The following is a 24498-nucleotide window of genomic DNA, read 5'->3' as shown; positions in this document are numbered from 1 at the left end:
GAACTCTTTGACCAGGAATTTAGAACTCTTCATTCCTTTATGAACTGCTGCAGATCCAAGAACCAAGATACATCTCCCAGCACGAGTGTTGTGGGCCGGTGAAGAACTCCCCTTCACGTATGATTTTAGTTGATTTTTCACCTGCATTTACATAACATCGTACACTAAATCAAAATGCGTTCAAGTACTTCTCAGGCAATGAAGCGGTTTTCTGTTACAGGCACCACGGCAACCACTTTGCACATATCCATCAACAGCAACGATTAAGCAGCCAGATAATGCACTGTTGGAGTAAGTGGCAGTGTGAACACAGACAGCTCCACTGCTCTTCTCTGAATAGCACCATTCATTTGCCGACATTCACTTGGTTTATCATTCCTTTCATGTGTGCAGCCTTCAGGAATGCATTGAAATTTCAATCTACGTCCCTTCAATCCACAACTCCAGACACGGGAGAACCAATAACCCAAGACCAAAATGACTTGGATCTCAGCAGCAAGTACTGGAGCTGTTCTTTCCCTTTAGCGGTCAGAGAAGAGCGAAGGAAATACACTTCCCTTAAAAACATTTCCCTTAAAAGTCGACTTGGAAGAGTTACATTTTTATCTTTCCCTACCAGCACATACACACGATCATAGGGAATGTGTGCCAACATTTTTACTTTGGAGGTTAAAAAAGTTCAGCTCGTCACTGAATGTGCTGGAATGCAAGTCTCTGCCCAGTACTTCACTGGCATTTCTCTCTTTCCAATATCTGTAGAGAGCGCTCCCTCAAGAAGGTCCCCACCATCCTGACCATGCCATCTTTTCACAGCTACCATCAGGAAGGAGGTACAGAAGCCTAAATCCAAAACCACCAGGTTCAAGAACTACTTCCCTTCAACCACTTTGTTCTTGAACCAGCTGGAAAAAACCATGATCACCATGATAGTTTAGCAACACTATGGCACTTTGTACTAAAATGGACTTTAAAAAAAAAGTTATTGCTGTGTTTTCTTCTTGCAAAATTTGTGTATAATTTATGTTTTTCTCCTAAATGCTTCTCATATGATGCTATGTGCCTGTGATATTGCTGCAAGAAGTTTTTTCTACTTGCAACTATGCAGAAAGTTGACTCAACTTGATTAAAGCTCCACGCTGGCATGAATGTCAGTGACGAAGAAGCTGTATTTCAGTAGCCACTTTGCCTTGAGAATGCCGCAAGTGGATTTCAAACGTTAATGCAGTTAGCTGCCAGTTGGGGATATTTGTGGAATTCACCGCTGTTGATCGACAGACAATAGAGTATTCTGATAAATTTGACCGAGACTCACGTTTATTGGCAATTATTACGGCCAATTTTCATTTAGCCATGCTGTATAGAAGGAGTAAACTTCAATACTTGAAAAGACAATATTTTGCAGTGCAATTTTAAAAAGTGAAACTCCAAACAGCACTGGAAGTAGATGAAGAAAACCCCCCACCCCCACCCACAACAATCGGCCCTCCAACCCCTTTGAGACCAAAGCTGAAGCACACCAGCTCTAGAATTCAGCATCCACTGCCAACATCAGCCAGCTGCAAGGTCAATAACCTTCATTACTGTGCTTCAGAGCCAACCGCAGAACATTTCCCCACCAAATCAACTGTGAATACTTCTCCTCCTCATCACAAGTGAACTGACAAATTATGCAACATGTTCAGCCTTACGTTTTTTTTCATTCAAAAGGAAGGTTTACATACAACGTAGAGTTTTGATTTAACGTCTCAATCTCACAGCTGTACAGACCGGTCACCATACCGGCAAATGCAAAGATGTTGCAATCTCCATTTTGAAAACATGCTAATAAAAATATATCAAAGTCAAAGTACCTAAATTCATGAATACGAGGTTTGCTTTCCTGACTTCTCTGAACATTTAACTAGGCCAGGTGATGTGTTACTTGCACTCTGAAGGACTGATGAGAAACAGAAGTTTCTGCATTTCCCAACTCCAGTGCAGAACAGATCTATGTAAATTATAATGTCTGTTATTCTTTTCCTCTACAAAATATTCATTAAAAAGTTCCCTATTTTCTTTTTAAAAAAACCTAACCCAACCTCATGACATATATTGGCTATTGGCAGAAATTTATTCCAAAACTGGAGAGCTTGCAGGGCATTTTACAGATTCCCAAGCACTGCAAGTAGTGTTACTTGGCCTGGACTACAATAAAGTCTAACTAGGCAACACCGAAGATCATAATGTGAACATGTTTTTGCTGAAGTTCCTTTTATGAGCTTCTCAATTAGTCAGGATCCTGCACAGTTTTGACAGAGTTTGACAATTTCTACTTGTTTGGCATGGATCCAATTTGCAGCTGCTTCTCCAAACTGTCAGGCAATGTATTTGATTTGATGAAGGCTTTTCCCAGACCGCACACCCCCCCCTCCCCCCGGCAATTTTCACAAACCTACTTTACATGTTTCAAATGCAAATGTTATAGAGCAAAAGTCATACAAATCACAAAAATTCATACAATTCTAGATTTTCTTTGCTACTTTCTACCAAGCAGTTTGTTATGCCAGAATGCGGCTTGAGGAAGAGTTGTTCATACTCTGAGGGATGTTCGAAAAGGTACAAACGTTTGCATCTCCCAAATCTAATAGATTATTTACAATTAAGTGGAAACTGAACTGCAGCTCAAAAATGCAAAAGCAATTGACTTGCAAATTACATTAAATCTACACCCACTGCTTAACAATCCTCTTTAAAATTCAGCAGTACAAAGCTTAAAAAATGATTCCCACAACTACTAACTCATTCTCTCAAATTTAGCTTATAGAAGTGATTTACATTAAGGTCACCTAACATAAAATCAATTAATTTATTTTGATAAGTTCTAGAAGTAATGAAATTGGTTTTGATGGTGAACAAAAATAATGTCTAGCTTGATAGTACAATTTGTATGTTATCTATAGAAAATGCCCATAGGGAGTTCATGCAAGGTGGCATAAAGCATGGAACTCCAATAATTTCAAGAACGAAATGTATTTATTTGGGAGGCTTAGTGTGGTTAATACTTCAGTACACTTCATGGACAATAATAAGCACCACATGTTGTTACATTTACATTTTCCACTCTTCACAGTGGTAACCAAATACTTTAGGATTGAGAAATAACATAAATCCAAACTCTACACGCTGGGCTCCGATCTACAATTTGCCTCATGTGGTTCTGCTTTGCATGAAAGTTTGAGGGAATAAAATTAACCACATCGTCTTTCAGAGTGAATGGTTACAGTTTGCACGGAAGAATTGCTGGCTGAAATATAAAAATTGCAGAAATGCCACTGAATGGCACTGTGGTGTGCACACCGGTGCACGCAGTATGTCACTGCCATTTCTGAAACGAACCTCGTTGATTTGTGATACGCAACGACTTATTTTAAAGCTGCGGCACCTTTCTAAGGCCCGAAGTATAGAGCAAGTATGATTAAAGAAGTGAAACGAGATGCTGGTGTCACAGGGTAACAGGAGGAGTGATTACTACCTTCTTTAACTTTAGAATGGTACTATCACATTGTGCTCACTCTAGGACTTGCTAAAAGGCTTAAGATCTGGGAATTCCCCTGCTGCCCACCCTTCAAAATATCCAGATGTTTACTTTTATATAAAATTATAATTCGTGACAGGGACCTGGAAAACCCTGAATCTCAGAAGTTTTTCAACACCATGCAACCCATTGTATCCATTGCTGGTCCCTTGGGCTAGGGGAAACCATTTTTAGAAAAGTTAAACAGTGCCAGCGATCAGGATCACATTTATTTGACTAATATTGTTTTACATTTCATAAGACCATAAGATATAGGAGCAGAATTAGGCCATTTGGCCCATTGACTCTGCTGCACCATCTCATCATGGCTGATCCAATTTTCCTCTCAGCCCCAATCTCCTGCCTTCTCCCCGTATCTTTTCATGCCCTGACCGATCAAAAATCTGTCAACCTCTGCCTTCAATATACAAAGTACATAGAGACTTGGCCTCCACAGCTGCCTGTGTCAAAGAATTCCACAGATTCACCACACTCTCTGGTTACAGAAATTCATCTTCATTCTAAAAGGACGCACCTCTATTCTGAGGCTGTGTCCTCTGGTCTTAGACACTTCCACCATAGGAAGCATCCTTTCCACATCCACTCTATCAAGGCCTTTCACCATTCGATAGGTTTCAATGAGGTTACCCCTCATTCCTCTGAATTCTAGTGAATACAGGCCAAGAGCCATCAAACGCTCTTCATATGACAAGCCATTCTATCCTGAAATAATTTTCTTGAATCTCCTTTGAACCCTCTCCAGTTTCAGCACATCCTTTCTAAGATAAGGGACCCAAAACTGCTCACAGTACTCCAAGTGAGGCCTCACCAGGGCTTTATAAAGCTTCAAGATCATATCCTTGCTTTCATATTCTAGTCTTCTTGAAATGAAAGCTAACATTATATTTGCCTTACTCACCACAGACTCACCCTGCAAATTAACTTTTAGGGAATCCTGCACAAGGACTCCCAAGTCCCTTTGCACCTCAGTTTTTTGTATCTTCTCTCCATTTAGAAAATAGTCAACCCTTTCACTTCTTCTACCAAAGTGCATGACCGTACACTTACCAACACTATATTCTATCCACCATTTCTTTGCCCATTCTCCTAAACTAAGTCCTTCTGTAGCCTCTCTGCTTCCTCAAAACTACCTGGCCTCCACCTATCTTCATATCATCTGCAAACTTTACAACTAAGCCATCAATTCCATCATCCAAATCATTGACATACATTGTAACGTGAAAGGAATCAATCCCAATAGAGAGCCCTGTGGAACACCACTAGTCATCAGCACCCAGTCAGAAAAGGCTCCCTTCTTTATTCCCACTCTGTTTCCTGCCAATCAACCACTGCTTTATCCATGCCGGAATCTTTCCTGTAATGCCAGGGTCCCATAGCTTGTCACTGCTATACACAAGTTTGAAATAATGAGATGAAATGAGAACGATGGGACAAGGGTTGGTTGGTCCTCAGGAATAATGTGATATTTACAGGGTTCTCCATTACAACTCCATCCATGAACATTTTAATCACCACCTGTTGAAAATAATCAGATGTGCAGATTTGAAGACAAGTGCAAAATGATGCAAAGGATACACAGCAGGTTCTTCGCAGAACATTTTACAGCTATTCCAATAATTAAATGTGGTAACTCACTGCAGTTTTAATATTAATATTTCTGAATTTTACATTTAGAATAGTAAGTTTAAACATTCAAGAAGCTTAAATGCCACAGGTTCAGCTGTCAGGAGGCTAGGCTTGTGAATTCTCTCTCCAAACATTTCTATCTCCCTTTCTCCTTCAGAAGGTGCACTAAACTTGACACTTTGACCAAGCTTTTCATCATTTGCACTAGTGTTGTTTTAGGAGCATCTGCATCAATTTTGTGCTTGGTGTTACTCTTGTGAGTTACATTGTAATTTTTGTGCTACATTAAAATATGCTATACAAGTTGTTGCTGTTCCTTTAGAAGCTATAAATTGTACTGACAAAACTAATACAGCAAGATAGAAGGCCATTCAGTTTACCATGCCTACACACCAGCCCCTGAAGTTCACGTTGTTATTATTAGGTACAAGGAGTACTGAAAAGTGGCCATTGAGTGTATGCTCGTAGTCTTCTACTGTTGTGGCCTATCCACTTCAAGGTTCAATGTGTTGTGCGCTCAGAGATGCTTTTCTACACACTGTTTTCATCCTGGTGACTCGAATCACTGTCACCTTCCTGCCAGCTTGAACCAGTCAGGCCATTTTTCTCTGACCTCTCTCATTAAGAAGGCATTTTCACCCACAGAACTGCTCGCTCAATGGATTTTTTCTTCTTTTTCATACCCTTCTCTGAAAACTCTAGATTAGGGGGTTCTTAACCCCAGAAAAATGAAGGTAAAGAGTAAAAGAGATGTGACAGTGGATAGCAGACCACTGGAAAATGACGCTGGAGAGGTAGTAATGGATGACAAGGAAATGGTAAATGAACTACATAATTATTTTGCATCAGTGTTCACTGTGGAAGACACTAGACGTATACCAGAAGTTCAAGAACATCAGGAGGCAGAAATGAGTGCAGCTGCTGTTAATAGCGAGATGGTGCTTGGGAAACGGAAAGGTCTGATGGGAGATACCCCACCTGGACCTAATGGACAACACCTCATGGTTCTGAAAGAGGCAGCTGAAAAGAATGTGGAGGCATTAGCAACGATCTTTCAAGAATCAAAAGATTCTGGCATGGTTCCAGCAAAGTGGAAAATTGCAATTGTCGCTTCAAGAAGGGAGGGAGGTAGAAGAAAGGAAGTTACAGGCCAGTTAGCCTGCCCTCAGTGGTTGGGAGGATGTTGGAGTCAATTGTTAAGGACGTGGTTTCAGACTCTTTTGAGGCACATGACAAAATAGACCATAGCATAGTTTCGGCAAGTAAAAATCTTGCCTGACATGTCTGTTGGAATTTCTTCAGAAATAACAAGCAGGATAGACAAAGGGATTTGTGTACTTGGATTTTCAGAAGCCCTTTGCCAAGGTGCCACACATGAGGCTGCTAAACAAGATGAGAGCCAGGGTATGACAGGAAAGATACTAGCATGGATAGAACATTGGCTGATTGGCAGCAGGCAAAGAGTGGGAATGAGAGGGTCCTTTTCCGATTGGCTGCCAATGACTAGTGGTGTTTCACAGTGTTGGGACCAGTTCTTTTTACGTTGTATGTCAATGATTTGGAATGTGAACTTGTTGGCTTTGTGGCCAAGTTTGCAGACAATAGATGGAGGGGTAAGTAGTCTTGAGGAAGCAGAGAGGCTGCAGGACCTAGACAGATTAGGAGAATGGTTAAAGAAGTGGCAGATGGAATATAGAGTGTCGGGAAGTGTATGGTCATGCACTTTTGTAGAAGGTATAAAAGCATAGATGATTTTTTAAAATCAGGGAGAAAATTCAAAACTCCGAGGTGCAAAGGGATTTGGGAGTCCTAATTAGAATTCCTCAAAGGTTAATTTGCAGGTTGAATTTCAAGAGGACTAGAATATAAAAGAAAGTATGTAATACTGAGGCTCTGTAAGGCTCTAGCGAGGCTTCACGGAATCATTTGAGCAGCTTTGGGCCCCTTATATAAGAAAGGATGTGCTGAGAGGATTCAAGGACGTTCGTGAGAATTATTCCAGGAATGAAAGGGTTATCACATGAGCAGCAATTGAAGGCTGTGGGCCTGTACTTGTTGGAGTTTAAATATTGAGGGGGGGGGGGAATCTCATTGAAACCCATCGAATGTTGAAAGGCCTAGATAGAGTGGATGTAAAGAGGGTGTTTGCTTTGGTGGGGGAGTCTGGGACCATTGTATGTAGCCTCAAAACAGAGGGACATCGATTTAGAATAAAGATGAGGAGGAACCTCTTTAGCCAGAGGGTGGTGAACTTGTGGAATTTGTTGCCACAGGGAGCTGTGGAAGCTAGATGACTGGATGTACTTAAGGTGGAGGTTGATAGGTTCTTGATTCGTTAGGATGTGAAAGGTTATGGGGAGAAGGCAGGAGAATGGGATTGAGGGGGAAATGAACCAGCCATGATGAAATGGCAGAGCAGACTCAATGGGGTGAATTGCCTAACTTCGCTCATATAGCTTATGGTCTTGAACCGGGGTCCGGGGGTCTGTGGATAGATTCCAGAAGGTCCATGAATTTGGATGGGAAAAAAACTCCATCTTTATTTTCACAAACCTCTAACTGAAATTTAGCATTTCCTTCAATGATTAACATAGGCAACAAACCACAGCAGTATTAGCAGTACTTGTGACTTTGTCACCAGTAGAAATCACAGATATTTTCACATCACGTAACAGTTGTTACAAATATTGTTTACGGCATGCTCATCACTACCTCGAACGTGATCGCATTCTTCCTCTCACGCGACGTAGCTGGCCAACTTGCAGCAGCCCTGCGCCTAGTAGTTGTTCAGCCATCAAACATTGAAGTCGCATGTTTTTATGCACTGATTTGCTGCTGCATGAGTGACGGATAAGATATTTGCATAAATGAGCAGAAGCACGAGTGCACCTAATAAAGTGTACCAACTGCCAAAGAAAGTCAATGTCCTACGATCCCTGTCAAATGACTCCCTTACTGATCAAATCCCAACACTTCTCCATTCCTCCAGGTCCTCTTTCCTGCCCCACTTCTAGTCTTTCCCAATGTGTTCTGAGTTGAAGCACGATGGAATAGCCTTCACTGTCATGGTCTTCTCCACAGCCCCTTGCATTACTAAGTTTACAAATCGCAAATCAATGGGCATTCTGCATAATGGAGCTTTAGAGGTATTTATACACTTTGTGGCCACATCAGCAACATGCACACAGCAAAAAATATCAACCAAATAATCTGTTGGTGGCTCTAGGGGAGAATGCTTCAAAATAGTCCGAATGGAATCTTACACATTCATCCAAGAAAGCTGAAGATCACTGTCCCATCCTAAAGCCAGCAACTTCAAAACTTGTAGCATGCCTTCAGAACTACAGAACTTGCCTGGGTTACTCAATAATCCCTGGAGTACAGCTTGAACTCTCAACCTTCTCACCAAAAGGTATGAAGCTGAGCCTCTGAGCTGTATCTGATGCATGTAACGTACGTTAAGTCCAAATTTAGATAAACAAGATGCTGGAGGAACGCAGTGGGTCAGGTTGCATCTGAGGAAATTGGACAGTCCATGTTTGAGGTCAAGACTGCCCAGATAAAGAGTCTCAACCCGAAACACTGACTGTCAATTTCCCTCCTCAGATGCTGCTCGACTCAGAGTTCTTCCTGTACCAGAGTCCAGTAACTACAGTTTCTGTCCAAATTTTCTTTGCCAACTATTTGTACGTTCAATTAGATGGATCTGTCAATCCGGTTGCATTCTGCTGTCCAAAGAAAACCTTGGATGTTGTCCACAAGGGGTGTTAATGAGCTTGGAGGAAATTGGGTTGATAATAGCAACTGAGCTAGCAACTCGGCCTCATAAAAAACAGACAAAAATGCTAAAGAAACTGCAAGGTTGCCGCCCAATGCACCATAAGGCGCGGAGAGGAACAACATACTCCAGGTTAGTAGCTGTGACATCCTTCTCTGACATGTGAATTAGTACTCATAACACAGTTACATGGTTTTGTAACAACATACTCATCTTGTTATTTTCAGATTTTGATGATATAAAGTAATTTTTAATGAAAGAACATGCAAGCATGCAGTAAATTTCTTGATCACAGGACATCCCAAACCACCAATTGATCAGTAAATGAAGTGTATTGCCACGTAGAATGCAGAGCAGTCATCGCTCACTCTGCAACCTCCCACACGGGAATAAGGCAAGCAACCAACTCAATTCTACTCAGTCCTCTAACCCAACGGCAAAGTGCCGTGACGGCATTCATTTTGGCAGGAACAACACAGAATGGCAAAATAAATTAACAGAATATAAATTTAAAGAGGGTTGTAGAAAGAGGCATCTGGAGATATACAGATGGCCCCCGTTTTTCGAACATTCGCTTTACGATAGCTCGCTGTTACGAAAGACCTACATTAGTACCTGTTTTCACTAACCAAAGAGGATTTTCACTTTTACGAAAAAAAGACGCCCGCTTTAAACGCGTGTTTACCCCGAAAAGAATACCATGACTGTGAAGCCTTGTGCGGGCAGTTGTGTGCGTGTGTACGTGCTGATTTTTTTTCTCCAAATTGATTTTGGCCTGATTTTGCCAAGTGAAACTACACCTTAAATACAATATTTCTACTTTATATAGGCTGTATAATTATCATATCATTCCTGCTTTTACTATATGTTTGTGTTATTTTAGGTTTCATGTGTTATTTGGTATGATTTGGTAGATTATTTTTTTGGGTCTGGGAAAGCTCAAAAATTTTTCCTATATAAATTATTGGTAATTGCTTCTTCACTTTACGACACTTCGGCTTACAAACAGTTTCATAGGATCGCTCTACCTTCGCATAGCGGGGTAAACCTGTATACGCATTCAAGTCTTTGAATAGATAACCATATGTGATCCTCGCCTTTATAAAGTAAAAATTCAACTATTTAAGCCTCAGTAAAACCATGCAACAACCTGACAGTCATTAAAAAATATTCAACTGGTTCACTAACTTCCTTTGGGGGATTGATTTGGTTATCTTTGCCCAGTTGGGTCTAAATCTTGCTTCTTGATTCACAGTAACATGAATGGCTTTTATGTGTTCTTTGAAGTGCCTTGTGAGGTATCCTGCTGATTGGCCATCACAAATGGGCATTCAGTTCTGATTTTGCCAGCAAATTCCAAATTCTGGGAATGAATATATTTTTCTCTTGTCAGATTCTTTCTTCTCCAGCCCTGAACCTTTCCTTCCCTCTTGGCTTCACTTATCACCTTCCAGCTAGCCGCCTCCTCCTCCCCCCCATCCTTTCATTCTTGCGTCTTTCTCCTTCCATTTCAGTCCTGAAGAAGGGTCTCGGCCGAAACGTCAACTGTTCATTCATTTCCACAGATGCTGCCTGACTTGCTGAATTCCTCCAGCATTTTGTGTCTGTTCCTTTGGAATTCCTGCATTTACAGACTTTCTCCTGTTTCTATTTTTTTTTAAAAGCACAAGAAAGGAATCATATTCAGAAACAATGGTTATGTCCCAGCTGCATTATTGGGTCAGGTCATGTCCGATCTGCTCTGCAGCCTGTACTCAGTGCTGATTCTTTACATTTGCCCTTTCAATAAAGCTCCACATGCCTGTTCCTATGAAAGAATCTGTACCACTTGTGTAAAGTGGGGGGGGGGGGGGCTTCACAATGCTCAGTGAGGACATTATTACACTGCCCCTGAGCTCAGGGAGGAGTCCAGCTGTAGGGCTATACAGCACCTTGCCTCTAACTGCTCCCTTAATTCAACTTTAGAAGGTGTCAGAAATGAGCAGGTGCATAGAGTTGTCAGCTTTCCTCTATAACAGGATAGGCAAGCAGCAAGGTCATTGACAGATGCTGTCAACAAGTCTAGGAGTCATGTAGAGTTGTGGAATTTTGAAAAGACAGAAGGTGGCCACCGAGTATATTCCAATCCACTCCTGTTCCCTGTAGCCCTGCAAATGCTTTTCCTTCAAATGACTAACCAATTCCCTTTTGGAATCCTTGACTGTCTTTGCTTCCATTATTCTTCCAGACAGAGTGTTCCTAATTTTAGCCACTCTCTCCAAAACAAGCATTTATTCCTCACATCTTCCCATCACTGTCCTGTCCAGTCCAGTCCTTGAGCTACTGAACCTACGAACAGCTTCTTTGTTCTATTTTGCCACAACAATAATCTCTCACCCAATGTCAACGAGACCAAGGAGCTGATGATTGACTTCAGGAGGAGGAAACTGGAGATCCGATAGCCAGTTCTCATCAGGGGATCAGAGGTGGAGAGGTTTAGCAACTTTAAATTCTTCGGTGTATTAATTTCAGAGGAACTGTCTTAGGCCCAGCACGTAGGCGCAAATTACGAAGTGGGCACTGCAGCATCTTTACTTCCTTAAGGCTTGCGAAGATTCCGCATGACATCTAAAATTTAGACAAACCTCTCTCGACGTGTGGTGGAGCATATATTGACTGTTAGCATCATGGCCTGGTATAGAAACACCAATTCTCTTGAGCATAAAATCCCACAAGTAAAATAGTGGATATGGCCCAGTCCATCATGGGTAAAGCTCTCCCCACCATTCAGCACATCTATATAGAGTGCGTCATCATCAATGACCCCCACCACAATGGCCATGCGTTTTTTTAAATCTCTGCTGCTATCAAGGAGGTACAGGACCTCAGGGACCATACCTGTTCAGGAACAGTTATTTCCCCTCAACCACCAGACTCTTGAATCAGTGGGGATAACATCACTTGTCCCATTACTGAACTGTTCCCATAACATATGGACTCACTTTCAATGACTCTTCACCTCATGCTCTTGATATTTATTGCTCATTTATTATCATTTCTTTTTTAAATTTTGTGTTTGCAGTTTTTTGGCTTTTGCACACTGGTTGGTTGTCTGCCCGGCTGGCACAGTCTTTCATTGGTTCTATTATGTTTCTTGGACTTTCTGAGTACGCCTGCAAGAAACTGAATCTCATGGTTGTGTACGATGAGATATATGTACTTTGATAATAAATATACTTCGAACTCTTTCGCAAACAGTCAAGATCTTGCATATCTCTATTAGACTTTTCCTCAGCCTTCTTTGCTCAAAAGAGAAGAAATGTTCTCCAATCTAACCTTGTCCAGTCTACTAAATCTTTCAGTGCCCTTGCTGGGACTTTCATATCCTTCTTCAGGTTGGATGACCAGAATTACAGCACGTGAATTTCTCGAGCTGTAGCCTAACTGGTGTTCTATAAAGATTTATTGTAACTTCCCTGGTTTTTTGTACTTCCCCTTAATTACGAACATTCAGATGATTTGATAATTCCTTTTAAAACTACCATAGATTCCGGATTTTAAGCCGCTACTTTTTTCCCACATTTTGAACAGCTTTGAACTCTGCGGCCTTTAATACAGAGCAGCTAATACATGGTTTTTTTTCATGCCGCCTCGTAAACATTTTGCCTCGTAACAGTAGACCAATAAAATTGATGAGTAGTTCACAGAGGTCCAATGAAATTGTACGATAAATCAAGCGCACTTTCACAATTAAATTATTGTAAATCAGTCATTTGTACTCACCCTCATCAACATGGAAAACACTCGAAGAAAAGCATTGTGCTGCCTTTATGGCAGTTATTTAGTTTATAATATTTTCGCTTAGTAATTAATTTTCTAGTTAAAGTTAGAAGAGTTTTAACTATATTTGTTTTCTGTACTACATCGCGGGATGCTATGACGTCACACCCGGTTTCGCCGCATCTTGTGGGATACCGGTTTGCGATAAACGGGAAGGAGGGGGCATTAGACCCGAGCGAAACGCTGCTTTTAAATGCCGTTTGCAATAAACGGGACGGCGGGGGGGGAGCGGTGGAGCGAAAACGCTGCTTTTAAGTTAAAGGCGATCAATAACTTTTCCTGGTAGGCTGCAGTATATATATTTTTTACCAGTCGTTAGGAGATATTGGAATGTTGTTCAGTAAAGAAGTATACGCAACGTATATTTAAAAGTAGCCGCGTTACGGGCACGGTTCGAAAAAAAGCATTTGCAATATGTATTTGTTTTTGTTACCATATGGATTTAATTAAAAGTTAAAAAATCCTCACGTGTAATATCTTTCTGTGTAAATATCTCATATTACAACGTGGGACACCTGTGGCCGAAAATCCGGTGCGGCCTAAAATCCGGTGCGGCCTTTACAAGTGAAAAATTGATTTTATTTCTAAAATTAGAGCCAGCGGCTTTTAATCAGGTGCGCTCTGTAGTCCGGAATCTACGGTACTCTCTCAACATGTCCTACTATTTTAAAGATTCATGCCCAAGTACAGGTCCCTCTTTTTCTGCACATCTTTCAGAACTGTCATTTAACCTGAATCCTCAACTCCTCATTCCTTCTGCTGCTCATTTCACAGTGTCAGGCTTCTCCTGTTCTTCTCTTCAGTGATCGTATTTTCAAAGTTTTGTACCATTAGTAAGTATGGAATCACATTCATATCCAAGTCACAACCTGCATGCTTAGGGAATACTGTTGGGAGAGCGGGTGGGGAAGTGGGGTAGGGAGGGGGGTGGTTGTGGGTGAATGAGCAAAAATAAAACTAGCTTGTTCTCACTGAAGCTGAAAAAGCTTTGACAGAGGGTTCAAAATCTTGGAAGGTTTTGACAAAAAAAAGGAGAAAATATCACGAATGCCAAAATGGTCAGTATCCAGATGTGACAGATAAATGACCGCATTAAAAAAATCTCCAGTGGCTATAATAATCGGAATATAGTGCTTGAAGGGTGGAAGCAAATTAAAAAATAAACTTTTAAACTGGATAAATACTAAAAAGAAAACAAAAATAACATTAGAACTGTGAGTTGTGGGCACAGGTCAGTACATCACAGAAACCTGCCTTCCCTCAGTCTATAACTCTCACTGCTCACCCTGGACGTTCTTTCATCTCTGCTTTCCCATTGGGCAAAAGATACAAAAGCCTAAAGCAAGTGCCACCAGGTTCAAGGACAGCTTCTACCACTGTTATAAGACTATCTAATGGTCTCTAGTATGGTGAGAAGGACTCTTGACTTCAGTCTAACCCATTATGGTCTTACGAAGTTTATTTATTATCAAAGTATGTATAGTTTATGCAACCTGGAGATCTAATTCCTTACAGGCAGCCATGAAACAAAGAACCCCGATAGAACCCATTAAAAACAAAAGAAGACCAAACATCCAATGTGCAGAGAGAGAAAATAAAACAAATCCTGCAAACAACAAAGCAAGCAAACAGCATTTTGAGCTGGTTTACAGTGCCAGGCCTCACTGCAGCTGGCTCAGAAGTCCACAGAAAGGCCTCAGTCCAGCACAGAGTCGTGCAATCCCAACAGAGCAGTGAGCCGAACTGGCCCATCCCCTGCTTCTGGCCCCGACGCCCCAACTATTTCAATCTGACCCGGCACTTAAACTGTTCAAACCTCAGGTCATTCCTCACCCAAAGGCTCGGGCACCTCAATAAGGCCAGTATCCGGTCTTTCCAATTCGGCTTGGCTCTTAAATCGATCAAACCTCAGATCTTTCTAGTCTCCGCTTACTGCATCTCAAACACCTTATTGTCTACCTGCACTGCATTTTCTCACTAACTGTTACACTTCATTTTGTATTCTGCTACTGTTCTACCTCGTTCTATCTTAATGCACGGTGTAAAGAATCACTGTGCATGAACAGTACACAAGACAAGATTTCCATTTTAGCTCAGCATGTGAAAATAAATCAATTTCCATTGCAGGTAACAATCCCATAAAGATTCTCTCGTTTGTCAGCCAGTGGAACATCAACTAGGCTACTACTAGAAACTAGCATTGTCTCATCATGCAAATGACGAGAAGTGGATACAGAAGGCTAAGATAAAGCATTTCACATAAGTTCCCTTTTTGTGTGATTCAGATGGTCTTCCTGGCTATCCCAGAGAAAAGGCTGTGTATCATTGACCTATGGCAAATTTACAGCTAGCGTTGGAGTCCCTCCCTCCCCCCTCCCTTTCTATAGAGGATTCCTTTAGTTCAGAATGTCCAGGACAAAGAGTAAGAGCCACAGAGAAGGGCAAGAGCAGCAGGCAGCAGAAGGTTAATGTCAGTAATCTTTACAGAAGCAAGCATTGCAGGGCAGGGGTCATTATGAAAGTGACAGCATACATCACACTGTACATAGATCATGATTTATGGAGCAACTTACGCCAGAGACTTAATCTGTGTTAAAGTTCAAGGACAGTTATTCAGGGGAATTTGAAAGTAATTTCCTCTTCTGATACTTAGTGGCCGATTCAAAATAGAATCCTCTAAATCTCATTTTATCCCTCACTAGGCACCTGGAATCGCTGCAACTGATTTACTTATTTTTAGCCAATGGCTGCTCCCACTCATCTCCAATTCATATTTTCCCATCCTTTACCCCCCCAACCTAGAGACCAACTTTTCATTCCTCTGTCTGATTAACGCATGCTGCAATCTCAGATAAATAATCCTAAAGTTTTCTCATTCGCATCAAATCCACACTGGCATAGTGCTTAGTCCATTTAACAGAGCATATTCTAGGTTTAGTTACAGACATCTATGATCTATCCGTGTCAGATTTATATCCACTCATTATGGTCATTGACATAGCAGATCAAATAATTCCATCCCTTGCTGATGTTTGTGCCCCTTACAGAAACCAAAAGCTCTATCCACCTTCAGCCACCAGGTACAACACAGAATCTGCAAGGATAGGCATCATTTTGTCACCTTGAATTGAATTTCTTCCTTATCATTCAAAGACCATTATTTATCAAAGCAAATTTCTTTACATGCAAGATGATAACAGAAGAGCAAGTCAACATGGAATTGGTAAATGAAAAGTTTAAAGAAAAAGACATTCTTATTGGAATAGTTATTATGTCCTATTAGTGAGATTCTCCACTTCCTATAAACATATGGTTCCCTTACTTTTATCTGGCAGTCTACCACAAACTCCAAAAAACACACAAGATGTTTAGCACAGGAACGGGCTATGCCAGTCAAATCTAATCTCATCTGCTTGCACATTGTTTCTATCCCTCCACCCTGCCTACTCTCATGCTTGTTTAAGTGTTGTTATTGTGTCTGCCTCCACCATTCCCACGGCAGTGCACTACAGGCACTTGTCACTCTGTAAAACAAAAATCCCCTCACACTTTCCTTTAATTTCCCCCCGGCACACCTCAAATCTATGCTCTCTAGGATTTGATGTTTTCATCCTGGGAAAAACATTCTGACTATGTACCCTATCTACACCGCTGATCATTTTACATGCCTCCATCAGTTTGCCTTTCAACCCTCAAAACTTCAGGAAAACAATCCAGGTTTGTCCAACTTTTTTTTAAGCCAACACTCTGTAATCTCTTCCGAATCTCTTAAGCACTGTCTCCAAAGCTTCCACATGCTTCATGGTATGCAGTGGCTGAAATTGCACACAATATTCCAAATGTGACCCAACCAAAGTTTAATACATCGTAACAAAATCTCTCACTGTTTATATTCAATGCCCTAACAAAAAAAAAGCAACTATACTGTACATCTGCATTGCTACCTATCCACTGACGTTGTCACTTTCAGGGAGCGATGGGCTTGTATTCCAAGACCCTCTGAACATCACAGTTCCTGAGGTTTCTGCCATTTACTCTATACTTATCATGCACATTATGCCTCCAAATAATTTGCTATTAATCTGAATCAAACAAACATTCCTGTTGCGATAATCAGCTGCTTGACTGGCTGTTCCCAAAGTGGAAAAACGGGTTGACGGGAGGACAAGCAGTTACACACTACAAACATTACTAGCCTACTGACACACGTTGTGGAAATAGTCCATTAGTTTTTGAAAATGTAAAGCGTAACAGAAATAAAATATCTTAATTACATCTGAACTCCTAGCCAACATTTCAGATTTTAAAATTTTCATCCTCCTGTTTAAATTACTCCGTGGCCTTGTGCCTCCTCTGTAAGCCCTACAATTGTTCTGGGTTCTCTCAGTCTGGCCTGTGTAATCCCCACCATTTTGTCTCAATGTCAATGTAATGCCTTCAGTCATCTATCCTCAAAATCCTGGAATTTCTTCCATCAAAGTTCTGGAATTTCAGATTTATACAGCACAAACAGGCAAAAACAGCCCCACCACGAACACGGTTTTCCTTCCTCAAAGCTCTTTGCCGTTCTTGTCTTCTTTATTACCACCTGTAAGACAAACTGCTGACAGCCTAAGCTCTTGCCTTCATGTCCTTTGATGCAGCTACAAGCGAATTCTTGGGCAGGAAATACAAAAACAAATGTCACTGTCGCTGCTGCTACAACGTCAAATAACACCGTTTCAGCTGGCGCTACCGAAGGCGTACGACGGCTTACTGGTAGTTTGAAAGCAAAGAAATTCAATTAACAACATTACTAATAACACCACTTGGAGTACTGTGCTCAGTTCTGGTCACCTCACTACAGGAAGGATGTGGATACTATTGAGAGAGTGCAGAGGAGATTTACAAGGATGTTGCCTGGATTTGGGGGGGGGGGGGGCATGTCTTATGAGAATAGGTTGAGTGAACTTGGCCTTTTCTCCTTGGAGTGATGGAGGATGAGCGGTGACCTGATAGAGGTGTATAAGATGATGAGAGGCATTGATCGTGTGGATAGTCAGAGGCTTTTTCCCAGAGCTGAAATGGCTAACATGAGAGGGCACAGTTTTAAGGTACAGAGGAGATGTCAGGGGTAATTTTTTTTTTGTGCAGAGAGTGGTGAGTGTGTGGAATGGGCTGCCAGTGACAGTGGTGGAGGCAAATACGATAGGGTCTTTTAAGAGACTCCTGGATAGGTACATGGAGCTTAGAAAAATAGAGGGCTATGGGTAACCCTAGGTACGTAATTTCTGAAGTAAGTACATGTTCGGCACAGTATTGTGGGCCGAAGGGCCTGTATTGTGCTGTAGGTAACACTTTTTTAGAAGTAAATTGTGGTAAACTATCTCCGCAAACAACGAAGAGGAGAGTGAGTTCAAGATGTGCCATGCTAGTACGCTGCAAAATTGACACAGTAGGAGTTGAAGCTGTACTGGTTGGAATGAACAATTTGGAAAGGAGAAGCCAAGGCAGAGCAGAGCAATTCCAATGCCTATCCAACTGACTCAGCTGCAAGTCTGTATTGCTCTATATGCCAAGCCAATTTAAAGAGTTCGAGATCTGCTTCTTCGGCAGCGAAATCTAGGCCTGAAGCGAATCGCTTGGTGACGTGTTCTAGGCCACTGGACCAATTCGCCACAGTGGAGCCTGGGTCCCAATTCGAGATACCATCCACTGATCGGACAATTTAAACGCTGGCCCAGTGAGTCTGGGGCTTCTCTCTCCGTGACACTGAGGCTGTGAGACTGCCCCCGCTGCTGTGCTTCACGTCTGTGAACTTCGTCGCAATATGATGAACTGACTACCGAGGCTTTGGGCCTACTCCGGGGATTTGAATCTCAATTTGGTTTGCAATGCTATAGCTGTTGTTTCTCGCTTCTAACGCTTACATGATTCATGCTCCCCCCCCACTTTCTCTGCATATTGGGGGTCCGTCTTTTTAAAACTGGGTTCTTTCATGTTTCTTGCTTTGCAGCAGCCTGTAAGTAGACAAATCTCAAGGTTGGATAACTTATACATTCTTTGATAATAAATGTACTTTGAATCTTAACACCAATAGAATTTGAATATATTTACAACTCCACTTGTGTATGCTTTCTTTCAGAATGCAAATCAGGTTATGATTCACTTTGGCAGCAACCTTTCTGAACCTTAGCTAAGCAGTTTTCAATTTACTTGTTCATAACGGGAAGTATCCTACTGACACAGATTGTGGAAAAAGGCTATTAGTGTCTAGAGATGAAAAAGGCAATATATAAATATAATCAACCAAGCATTTTGTTGCAAACAGTCCAGTGCCTCACATGCTCTCCCCTGGGAATACGAACAATAAGTTTTAGCAGAGATACTATAATTTAATAAAGCTCAATTCCAGGCCATGAGAGAATTTGAGCAAGGAGGTTAATGAATGAAGTGTTGAAATGCATAGGCATGGAAGACAGTTCCTTTAGTCAGAAAACCAATAATCCAAAAGCACTACAACAGAATCTCCAGTCATGATGATTTTTTTTGTACCTTTGTAACAAGATTTTTGAGACTGAGAGAGTGAAATTGCCCCAGTGCAACGGCTTTTCCACTATAAAACTCCTCCCGCACAGGTTATGCCATCGCCAGAAATGAGGGACAACCTACACTACGATGCAGCACCAGTCTTTGAGCACCGCAATTTTTTATCTGCAATTACATATCAAACCAAAATTACATTTAATTTGAGGCGCTTGGAATTAATAAGCATGGAGAAAAAATACATTTAAATGCTGGCCCAGATTCTGATGATATATATATTATAACTGATTTATTTCAAACATCAACATTTCCATCGAATGTACAGTGATGTTTTCAGCCTTGTTTCAGAGCAAAGTAAATCCATATAAATATGGACAAAAGACAACATCAATAAATCTATCAATAGCCCGCACCTAATGGCAGAGCCTGGGGCTCACCATGGCCCCAGGCCAGCGCTACAGTCATATCTCTTTTTCAAGCAGGTTGGTGTCTGCTGAAGCTGTGAAAGGTGTTTTCAAAGAGGACATTTTCTCGAATTTGTGCTCAATGCCACCAGGAAAGAGGGTATGTTAACTTAAGAAATGCCACCACCTCATCTCCAAGGTCCCAGATTTGATCAGCATGCACGTGTCAACAATCACGAACCCCGGGGTTCAACATATGGGTGCACACCCCCCGGTCTCCAGCCTGGGTCAGCCAAAGCTGTTCTATGGAGCTGATAGACCACTACTGAGGCCCTTAAAACAGCAGAACTCCCATTCCACCAGAGCTAGAGATACTCAGCGCCAACTGATGCAGCTTCACTCTGATCACAGAACAGTGCAGCACAGAAAGAGGCCATGACATGGTGTCAAACTAATAATTAAACACCTAACTAAATTAACTCCTCCTGCCTGCACAATGTTCATATTTCTCCATCTCTGCGTATTCAAAAGCCTCTCAACCTCCTCTTATCGTATTTACCTGGCAGTGCATTTCAGGCACCTGTCACTGTGTAAAAAAAATTGCCCCGCCCATCTCCGTTGAAGTTAACCCCCTCACTTTAAATTCAAGAACTCCAGAATTAGAAATTTCAACCCTGGGGAAAAGAAACCAGGTGTCTATCTTTGCCTCTCATAATCTTAAAAACTTCTATTAGGTTTCGTCTCCACCATTCCGGAGAAAACATCACAAGCTTGTCCAATCTGTCCTTAGAATAGATGCCAAATAGGCAGAATCCTGGTGAATCTCTTTTGCACCCTATCCAAAGCCCCCACGCCAATGGGGTGACCAGAACTGAATGCAGCCGTATGTGAGTTTTATTATCTATGACTTTCAATGACTGAGCAAAAGGTACGATGATTGTTCTTGAATGGCCTGTCAACTTCCATTAGTTGAACCATTCTTGCAAGATTTTCACAATCGTTTAAAAATAAAAAGATGGTTTTAAAAAACCTTACCTTTTCCAAGACTTCCCGATCAGTAATTTCTTGCACAGCTAACAACTTGATGCTGGAAAACAAAGCAAATTCTAAGCGTTTGTTCCCCCCTGAAATAGCACAACACTTATACATCAAGACACTTTGGGGATTTCTACGGTTCTTTACATCATTGCATATAAAATCCTTAAAGACAACACCACAAATATTTCCCATGGGAACTCACAGCTACTTGCTGAATTTTTTTTCAAATTGACAAAGTGACAAATGAACACTTCCTTTAGCGAGTTTTCAATTTTAAAAAAAGTACCATTAAACTAGCTTATAGGAACAGGGCATTACTTTAATTCTAATGATACTGTACATGGTAAATTAGGAAGAGAAAGCACATCCTGTGGGAATCACACTGTGGTAACATTATACATTATTACAGCACAGTAAACATCCTTGCCCACATCCATTTCCTGCGCAATGTCCACTCTTTTTCCTTCAATGCCAACTCTGCCATTCAATGCCCAACTCTAATGTCATGCCCCCGGCAAACTAAGGAAGCAGTTCAATGTCGGCACATTGAAGGGTTTGGAGTCTCTGGGCAGGAAGAGTGGCACAGCTAGTACTGCACAGCTCCAGTGATCCAGGTTCAACACTGAACACTTGGGTTGAGTTTACACGATATCCCTGGGTTTCCTCCAAGTGCTCTGGGTTGGTAGATTGCTTAGGCGAGTGACAAATTCTGTTGAGGAGTTGCAGCAGCTGCTTTTCTCTGAGCTAGAACGGACTTAATGGGCTGAGACAGCTTCCTTCTAAATTTGTAGAAAAATATGGAAACATGGAGAGGGCAGAAGAGATTCACCAGGATAGAGCCAGGCAACATGGTGCCAGCGAACAACGTGACCAATGGCGACAGTTTACAAAACCACTTCTTTCGAATATGACCCTACTGCAACTGGAACCTCAGTCGATGTTGTGTTTTTGGCCTGATTGAGCAATCTGGCGCTTTGCTGCAGAGTGCACAGCCTAGAGGCCTGGATTCGGGGGCAACTCCACTGCTTCCCTCCAACTGAGGGCATGACCCCATGATCAACTCCATTGCTTCCCTCCAACTGAGGGCACGACCCCATGATCAACTCCATTGCTTCCCTCCAACTGAGGGCACGACCCCATGATCAACTCCACTGCTTCCCTCCAACTGAGGGCACAACCCCATGATCAACTCCATTGCTTCCCTCCAACTGAGGCATTGAGGGCACGACCCCATGATCAACTCCATTGCTTCCCTCCAACTGAGGCATTGAGGGCACGACCCCATGATCAACTCCATTGCTTCCCTTTGATTGAGGCGCCGTAAGGTTGAAGTCAACGAGGATAAGAGTGGAGGACAGGCGGGTGTTCGTCACTGCCTGTCTGTGTTTGACTGGTCTTCCTCTCCCTCATGCTAACCTGCTGCCGGAGGAAGGTGCAGGAGACTTTAGTTCCATGCTGCAAGAACTGATTGGCGAGGCTATGGACTCATTTTGGGGGACCTTGAGGTTCATGGTGCACGTCTTTCTGATCTCTGGTTACTCTTGTTTTGCTGTTTTTGAGAGGTTTGATTGGGGCAATCAACACGGACTGAGGCGCTTTGGCAGTGGGCTAGCGGCACAGCGCTGAGCTAAACTGAATAATACTGGCCTCCCGGTTTGATGTTTGACATTCTATGTGTCGCTTTTTGCCGTTTGCACAGCTTGTTCTTTCATGCATCGGGTGATTGATGTTTCCTTGGCTATCTGGAGAAGACTAATCTCAGAGTTGCATTCTGAATATATATTTTGATAATAAATGTATTTTGAATCTTTGGAATGGATGATTTGAATCATAAGGAAAGACTGAACAGGCAGTATTTATTCCTGCTGGAATGTAGGAGGCTGAAACTAATCATATGCAAGTATATAAAATTATGAATGGCATAAATAGGATGGGTAGTCAGTATCCTTTTTCTAGGGCAGTCGGGGTCGAGAACTAAAAGACACAGATTAACGATAAGGGGGAGAAGTTCAAAAGAGCTCCAAGGTGCTGGTAGAGGCAGATACGACGACAATGCTTGCAACATTTAAAAAAGGGCTTTCGAACAGGTCCTTGGTTAGGAAAGGAGCACAGGGAGAGAGCCTAATGGGATTAGTACAGACAGGCATCGAGGTCAACAGGGACAAGGTGGGACGAAATGCCTTGTTTGCGTGTTATGTATGGAAAGAGAGACGTTTAGGACTAGTAGACTGGGAAGGATTTTGGTGAACCAGATGAGTTTGTTCAACAGTCTGGTTTATTTACTTCAGCTATCACAGTGGAGTGTGGATCAATAGTCCAGGGCTTTGGACACTAGTCCAATGACTTAAATGCGATGCTGCCATAGCGTCTGGCTTATAGATAATGAATCAGAAGTGGGAGCTCTGCTGAATGTTTCCCTTCTTCAGCCCAGTCAGAACCAGTACAGGCTGTGAGTGAAGCCACAGGCTTTCCTTCATCCTGAAGCACATCCAAATGTTTTTCTTTAAAAGTATTAATGGCACATTGTTCTGACAGCACCTTAAACCCTCTCTAATTGCACTCGAGATAGCAGCAACAGAACTTAAGTACCCAGGATGGAATATATACTTGATCAAGAAATTTGACAAGCCTGGCTTTATCGTTCTGTCACTCCAGTGAAAGCAGGTATCTGTTTCCGAAGCTGTGTCTGCTCTGATCTGATCTGAGGGGTTAACACTGAAGCTTTCCAGTTTTCAACACAAGAACCGAATTTCCCCTCGTCCTGAAATATCAGTTCACTATCCACTGCCAGCTGGCTCAAATTCAGTTCATTACATTACGCACAAAGTTCACTTCACTAATTTGAGTGGGTTTTTTTGTATTTACATTGACTTAATTTAGCAAAATTAATGAATGCTTACTCAGATACAGTTATTAAAAATGTTTCCAGCTAGTTTGCAATGATAAGTGCACAAGATGCTGAGCAAATATGCAGTAGAAATAAATATTGATTTAAGAATTGATAGCTTCATAGCATTTTTAAAAAAACTCCAGAGTTACTTAGCAACGCAGTCTTGATTACGGGAATAATGAACAAGTCTGAAAATTTATAAACATTACTTGGCAAATTTTGTCTCTGGTTTTTAAAGCAGCAGAGTTTCAAAGTCCAGACTAGACACTAAATAAATGTACTCTATTGAGGCTGTTCAGAAATTATGTCAAAATATAACAATGTTCAATGGAAATTAAAGCAGCGCTTGAACACAGATGGATGGACACCACTGGGGAAGCTGGACTTCCTCATTGCTTGAGAACAGTTTGAAAGTTTAATTCTCTAATTTCCAAAGGCACTATTATTGGCTTCTTCCTTGCAAAAAGAAATCAGCAAGATCAACCCTATTCTTGTCTGAATTCTAAATTATTAAAACTACAACCAGTAGCTGGACACCTGACAGAACAAGTTCAATAGCCAATTAATCAGAATAAGGCAGTCATTTTACCGCATATGCAGTGCTCCTCAGACATTGCATCTCTCCCTTCCTTCTCCTAAAACTGTACCCACCCCCCCAAGTCCACTCCATTTCAACAATCGCCTTGATAAAAACATATGCATTGGCATTTCTTGGAAAAAGGTGGAACTTTGGGATGCCAAGTTAAAGAAAAGACGCAATAAAATCATTTATTTTCACTTCCCCCAGAAACATTATTTAGACTGTCAACTTGTATGCTGATGTCACGACCACAGACTAAGCTAT

General features: G+C 41.6%; 1 protein-coding gene across 1 annotated transcript in view; it reads right to left on the bottom strand.

Moving 5' to 3' along the window:
• The window catches only part of eepd1 (endonuclease/exonuclease/phosphatase family domain containing 1), a 140643-nt gene that overhangs the window by 26883 nt on the left and 89262 nt on the right, over positions 1 to 24498 (bottom strand). Inside the window, exon 4 of the mRNA XM_073024039.1 lies at positions 20762 to 20813. Coding sequence (XP_072880140.1) covers positions 20762 to 20813 — 52 coding nt within the window. The remainder of the gene's footprint in view (positions 1 to 20761; positions 20814 to 24498) is intronic.

This window comes from Hemitrygon akajei, chromosome 20 (assembly GCF_048418815.1).
Source record: "Hemitrygon akajei chromosome 20, sHemAka1.3, whole genome shotgun sequence".
NCBI classification, from domain to species: Eukaryota; Metazoa; Chordata; class Chondrichthyes; order Myliobatiformes; family Dasyatidae; genus Hemitrygon; species Hemitrygon akajei.
Note: the sequence above shows the minus strand (reverse complement) of the source record. Positions and strands in the feature narration are given on the sequence as shown.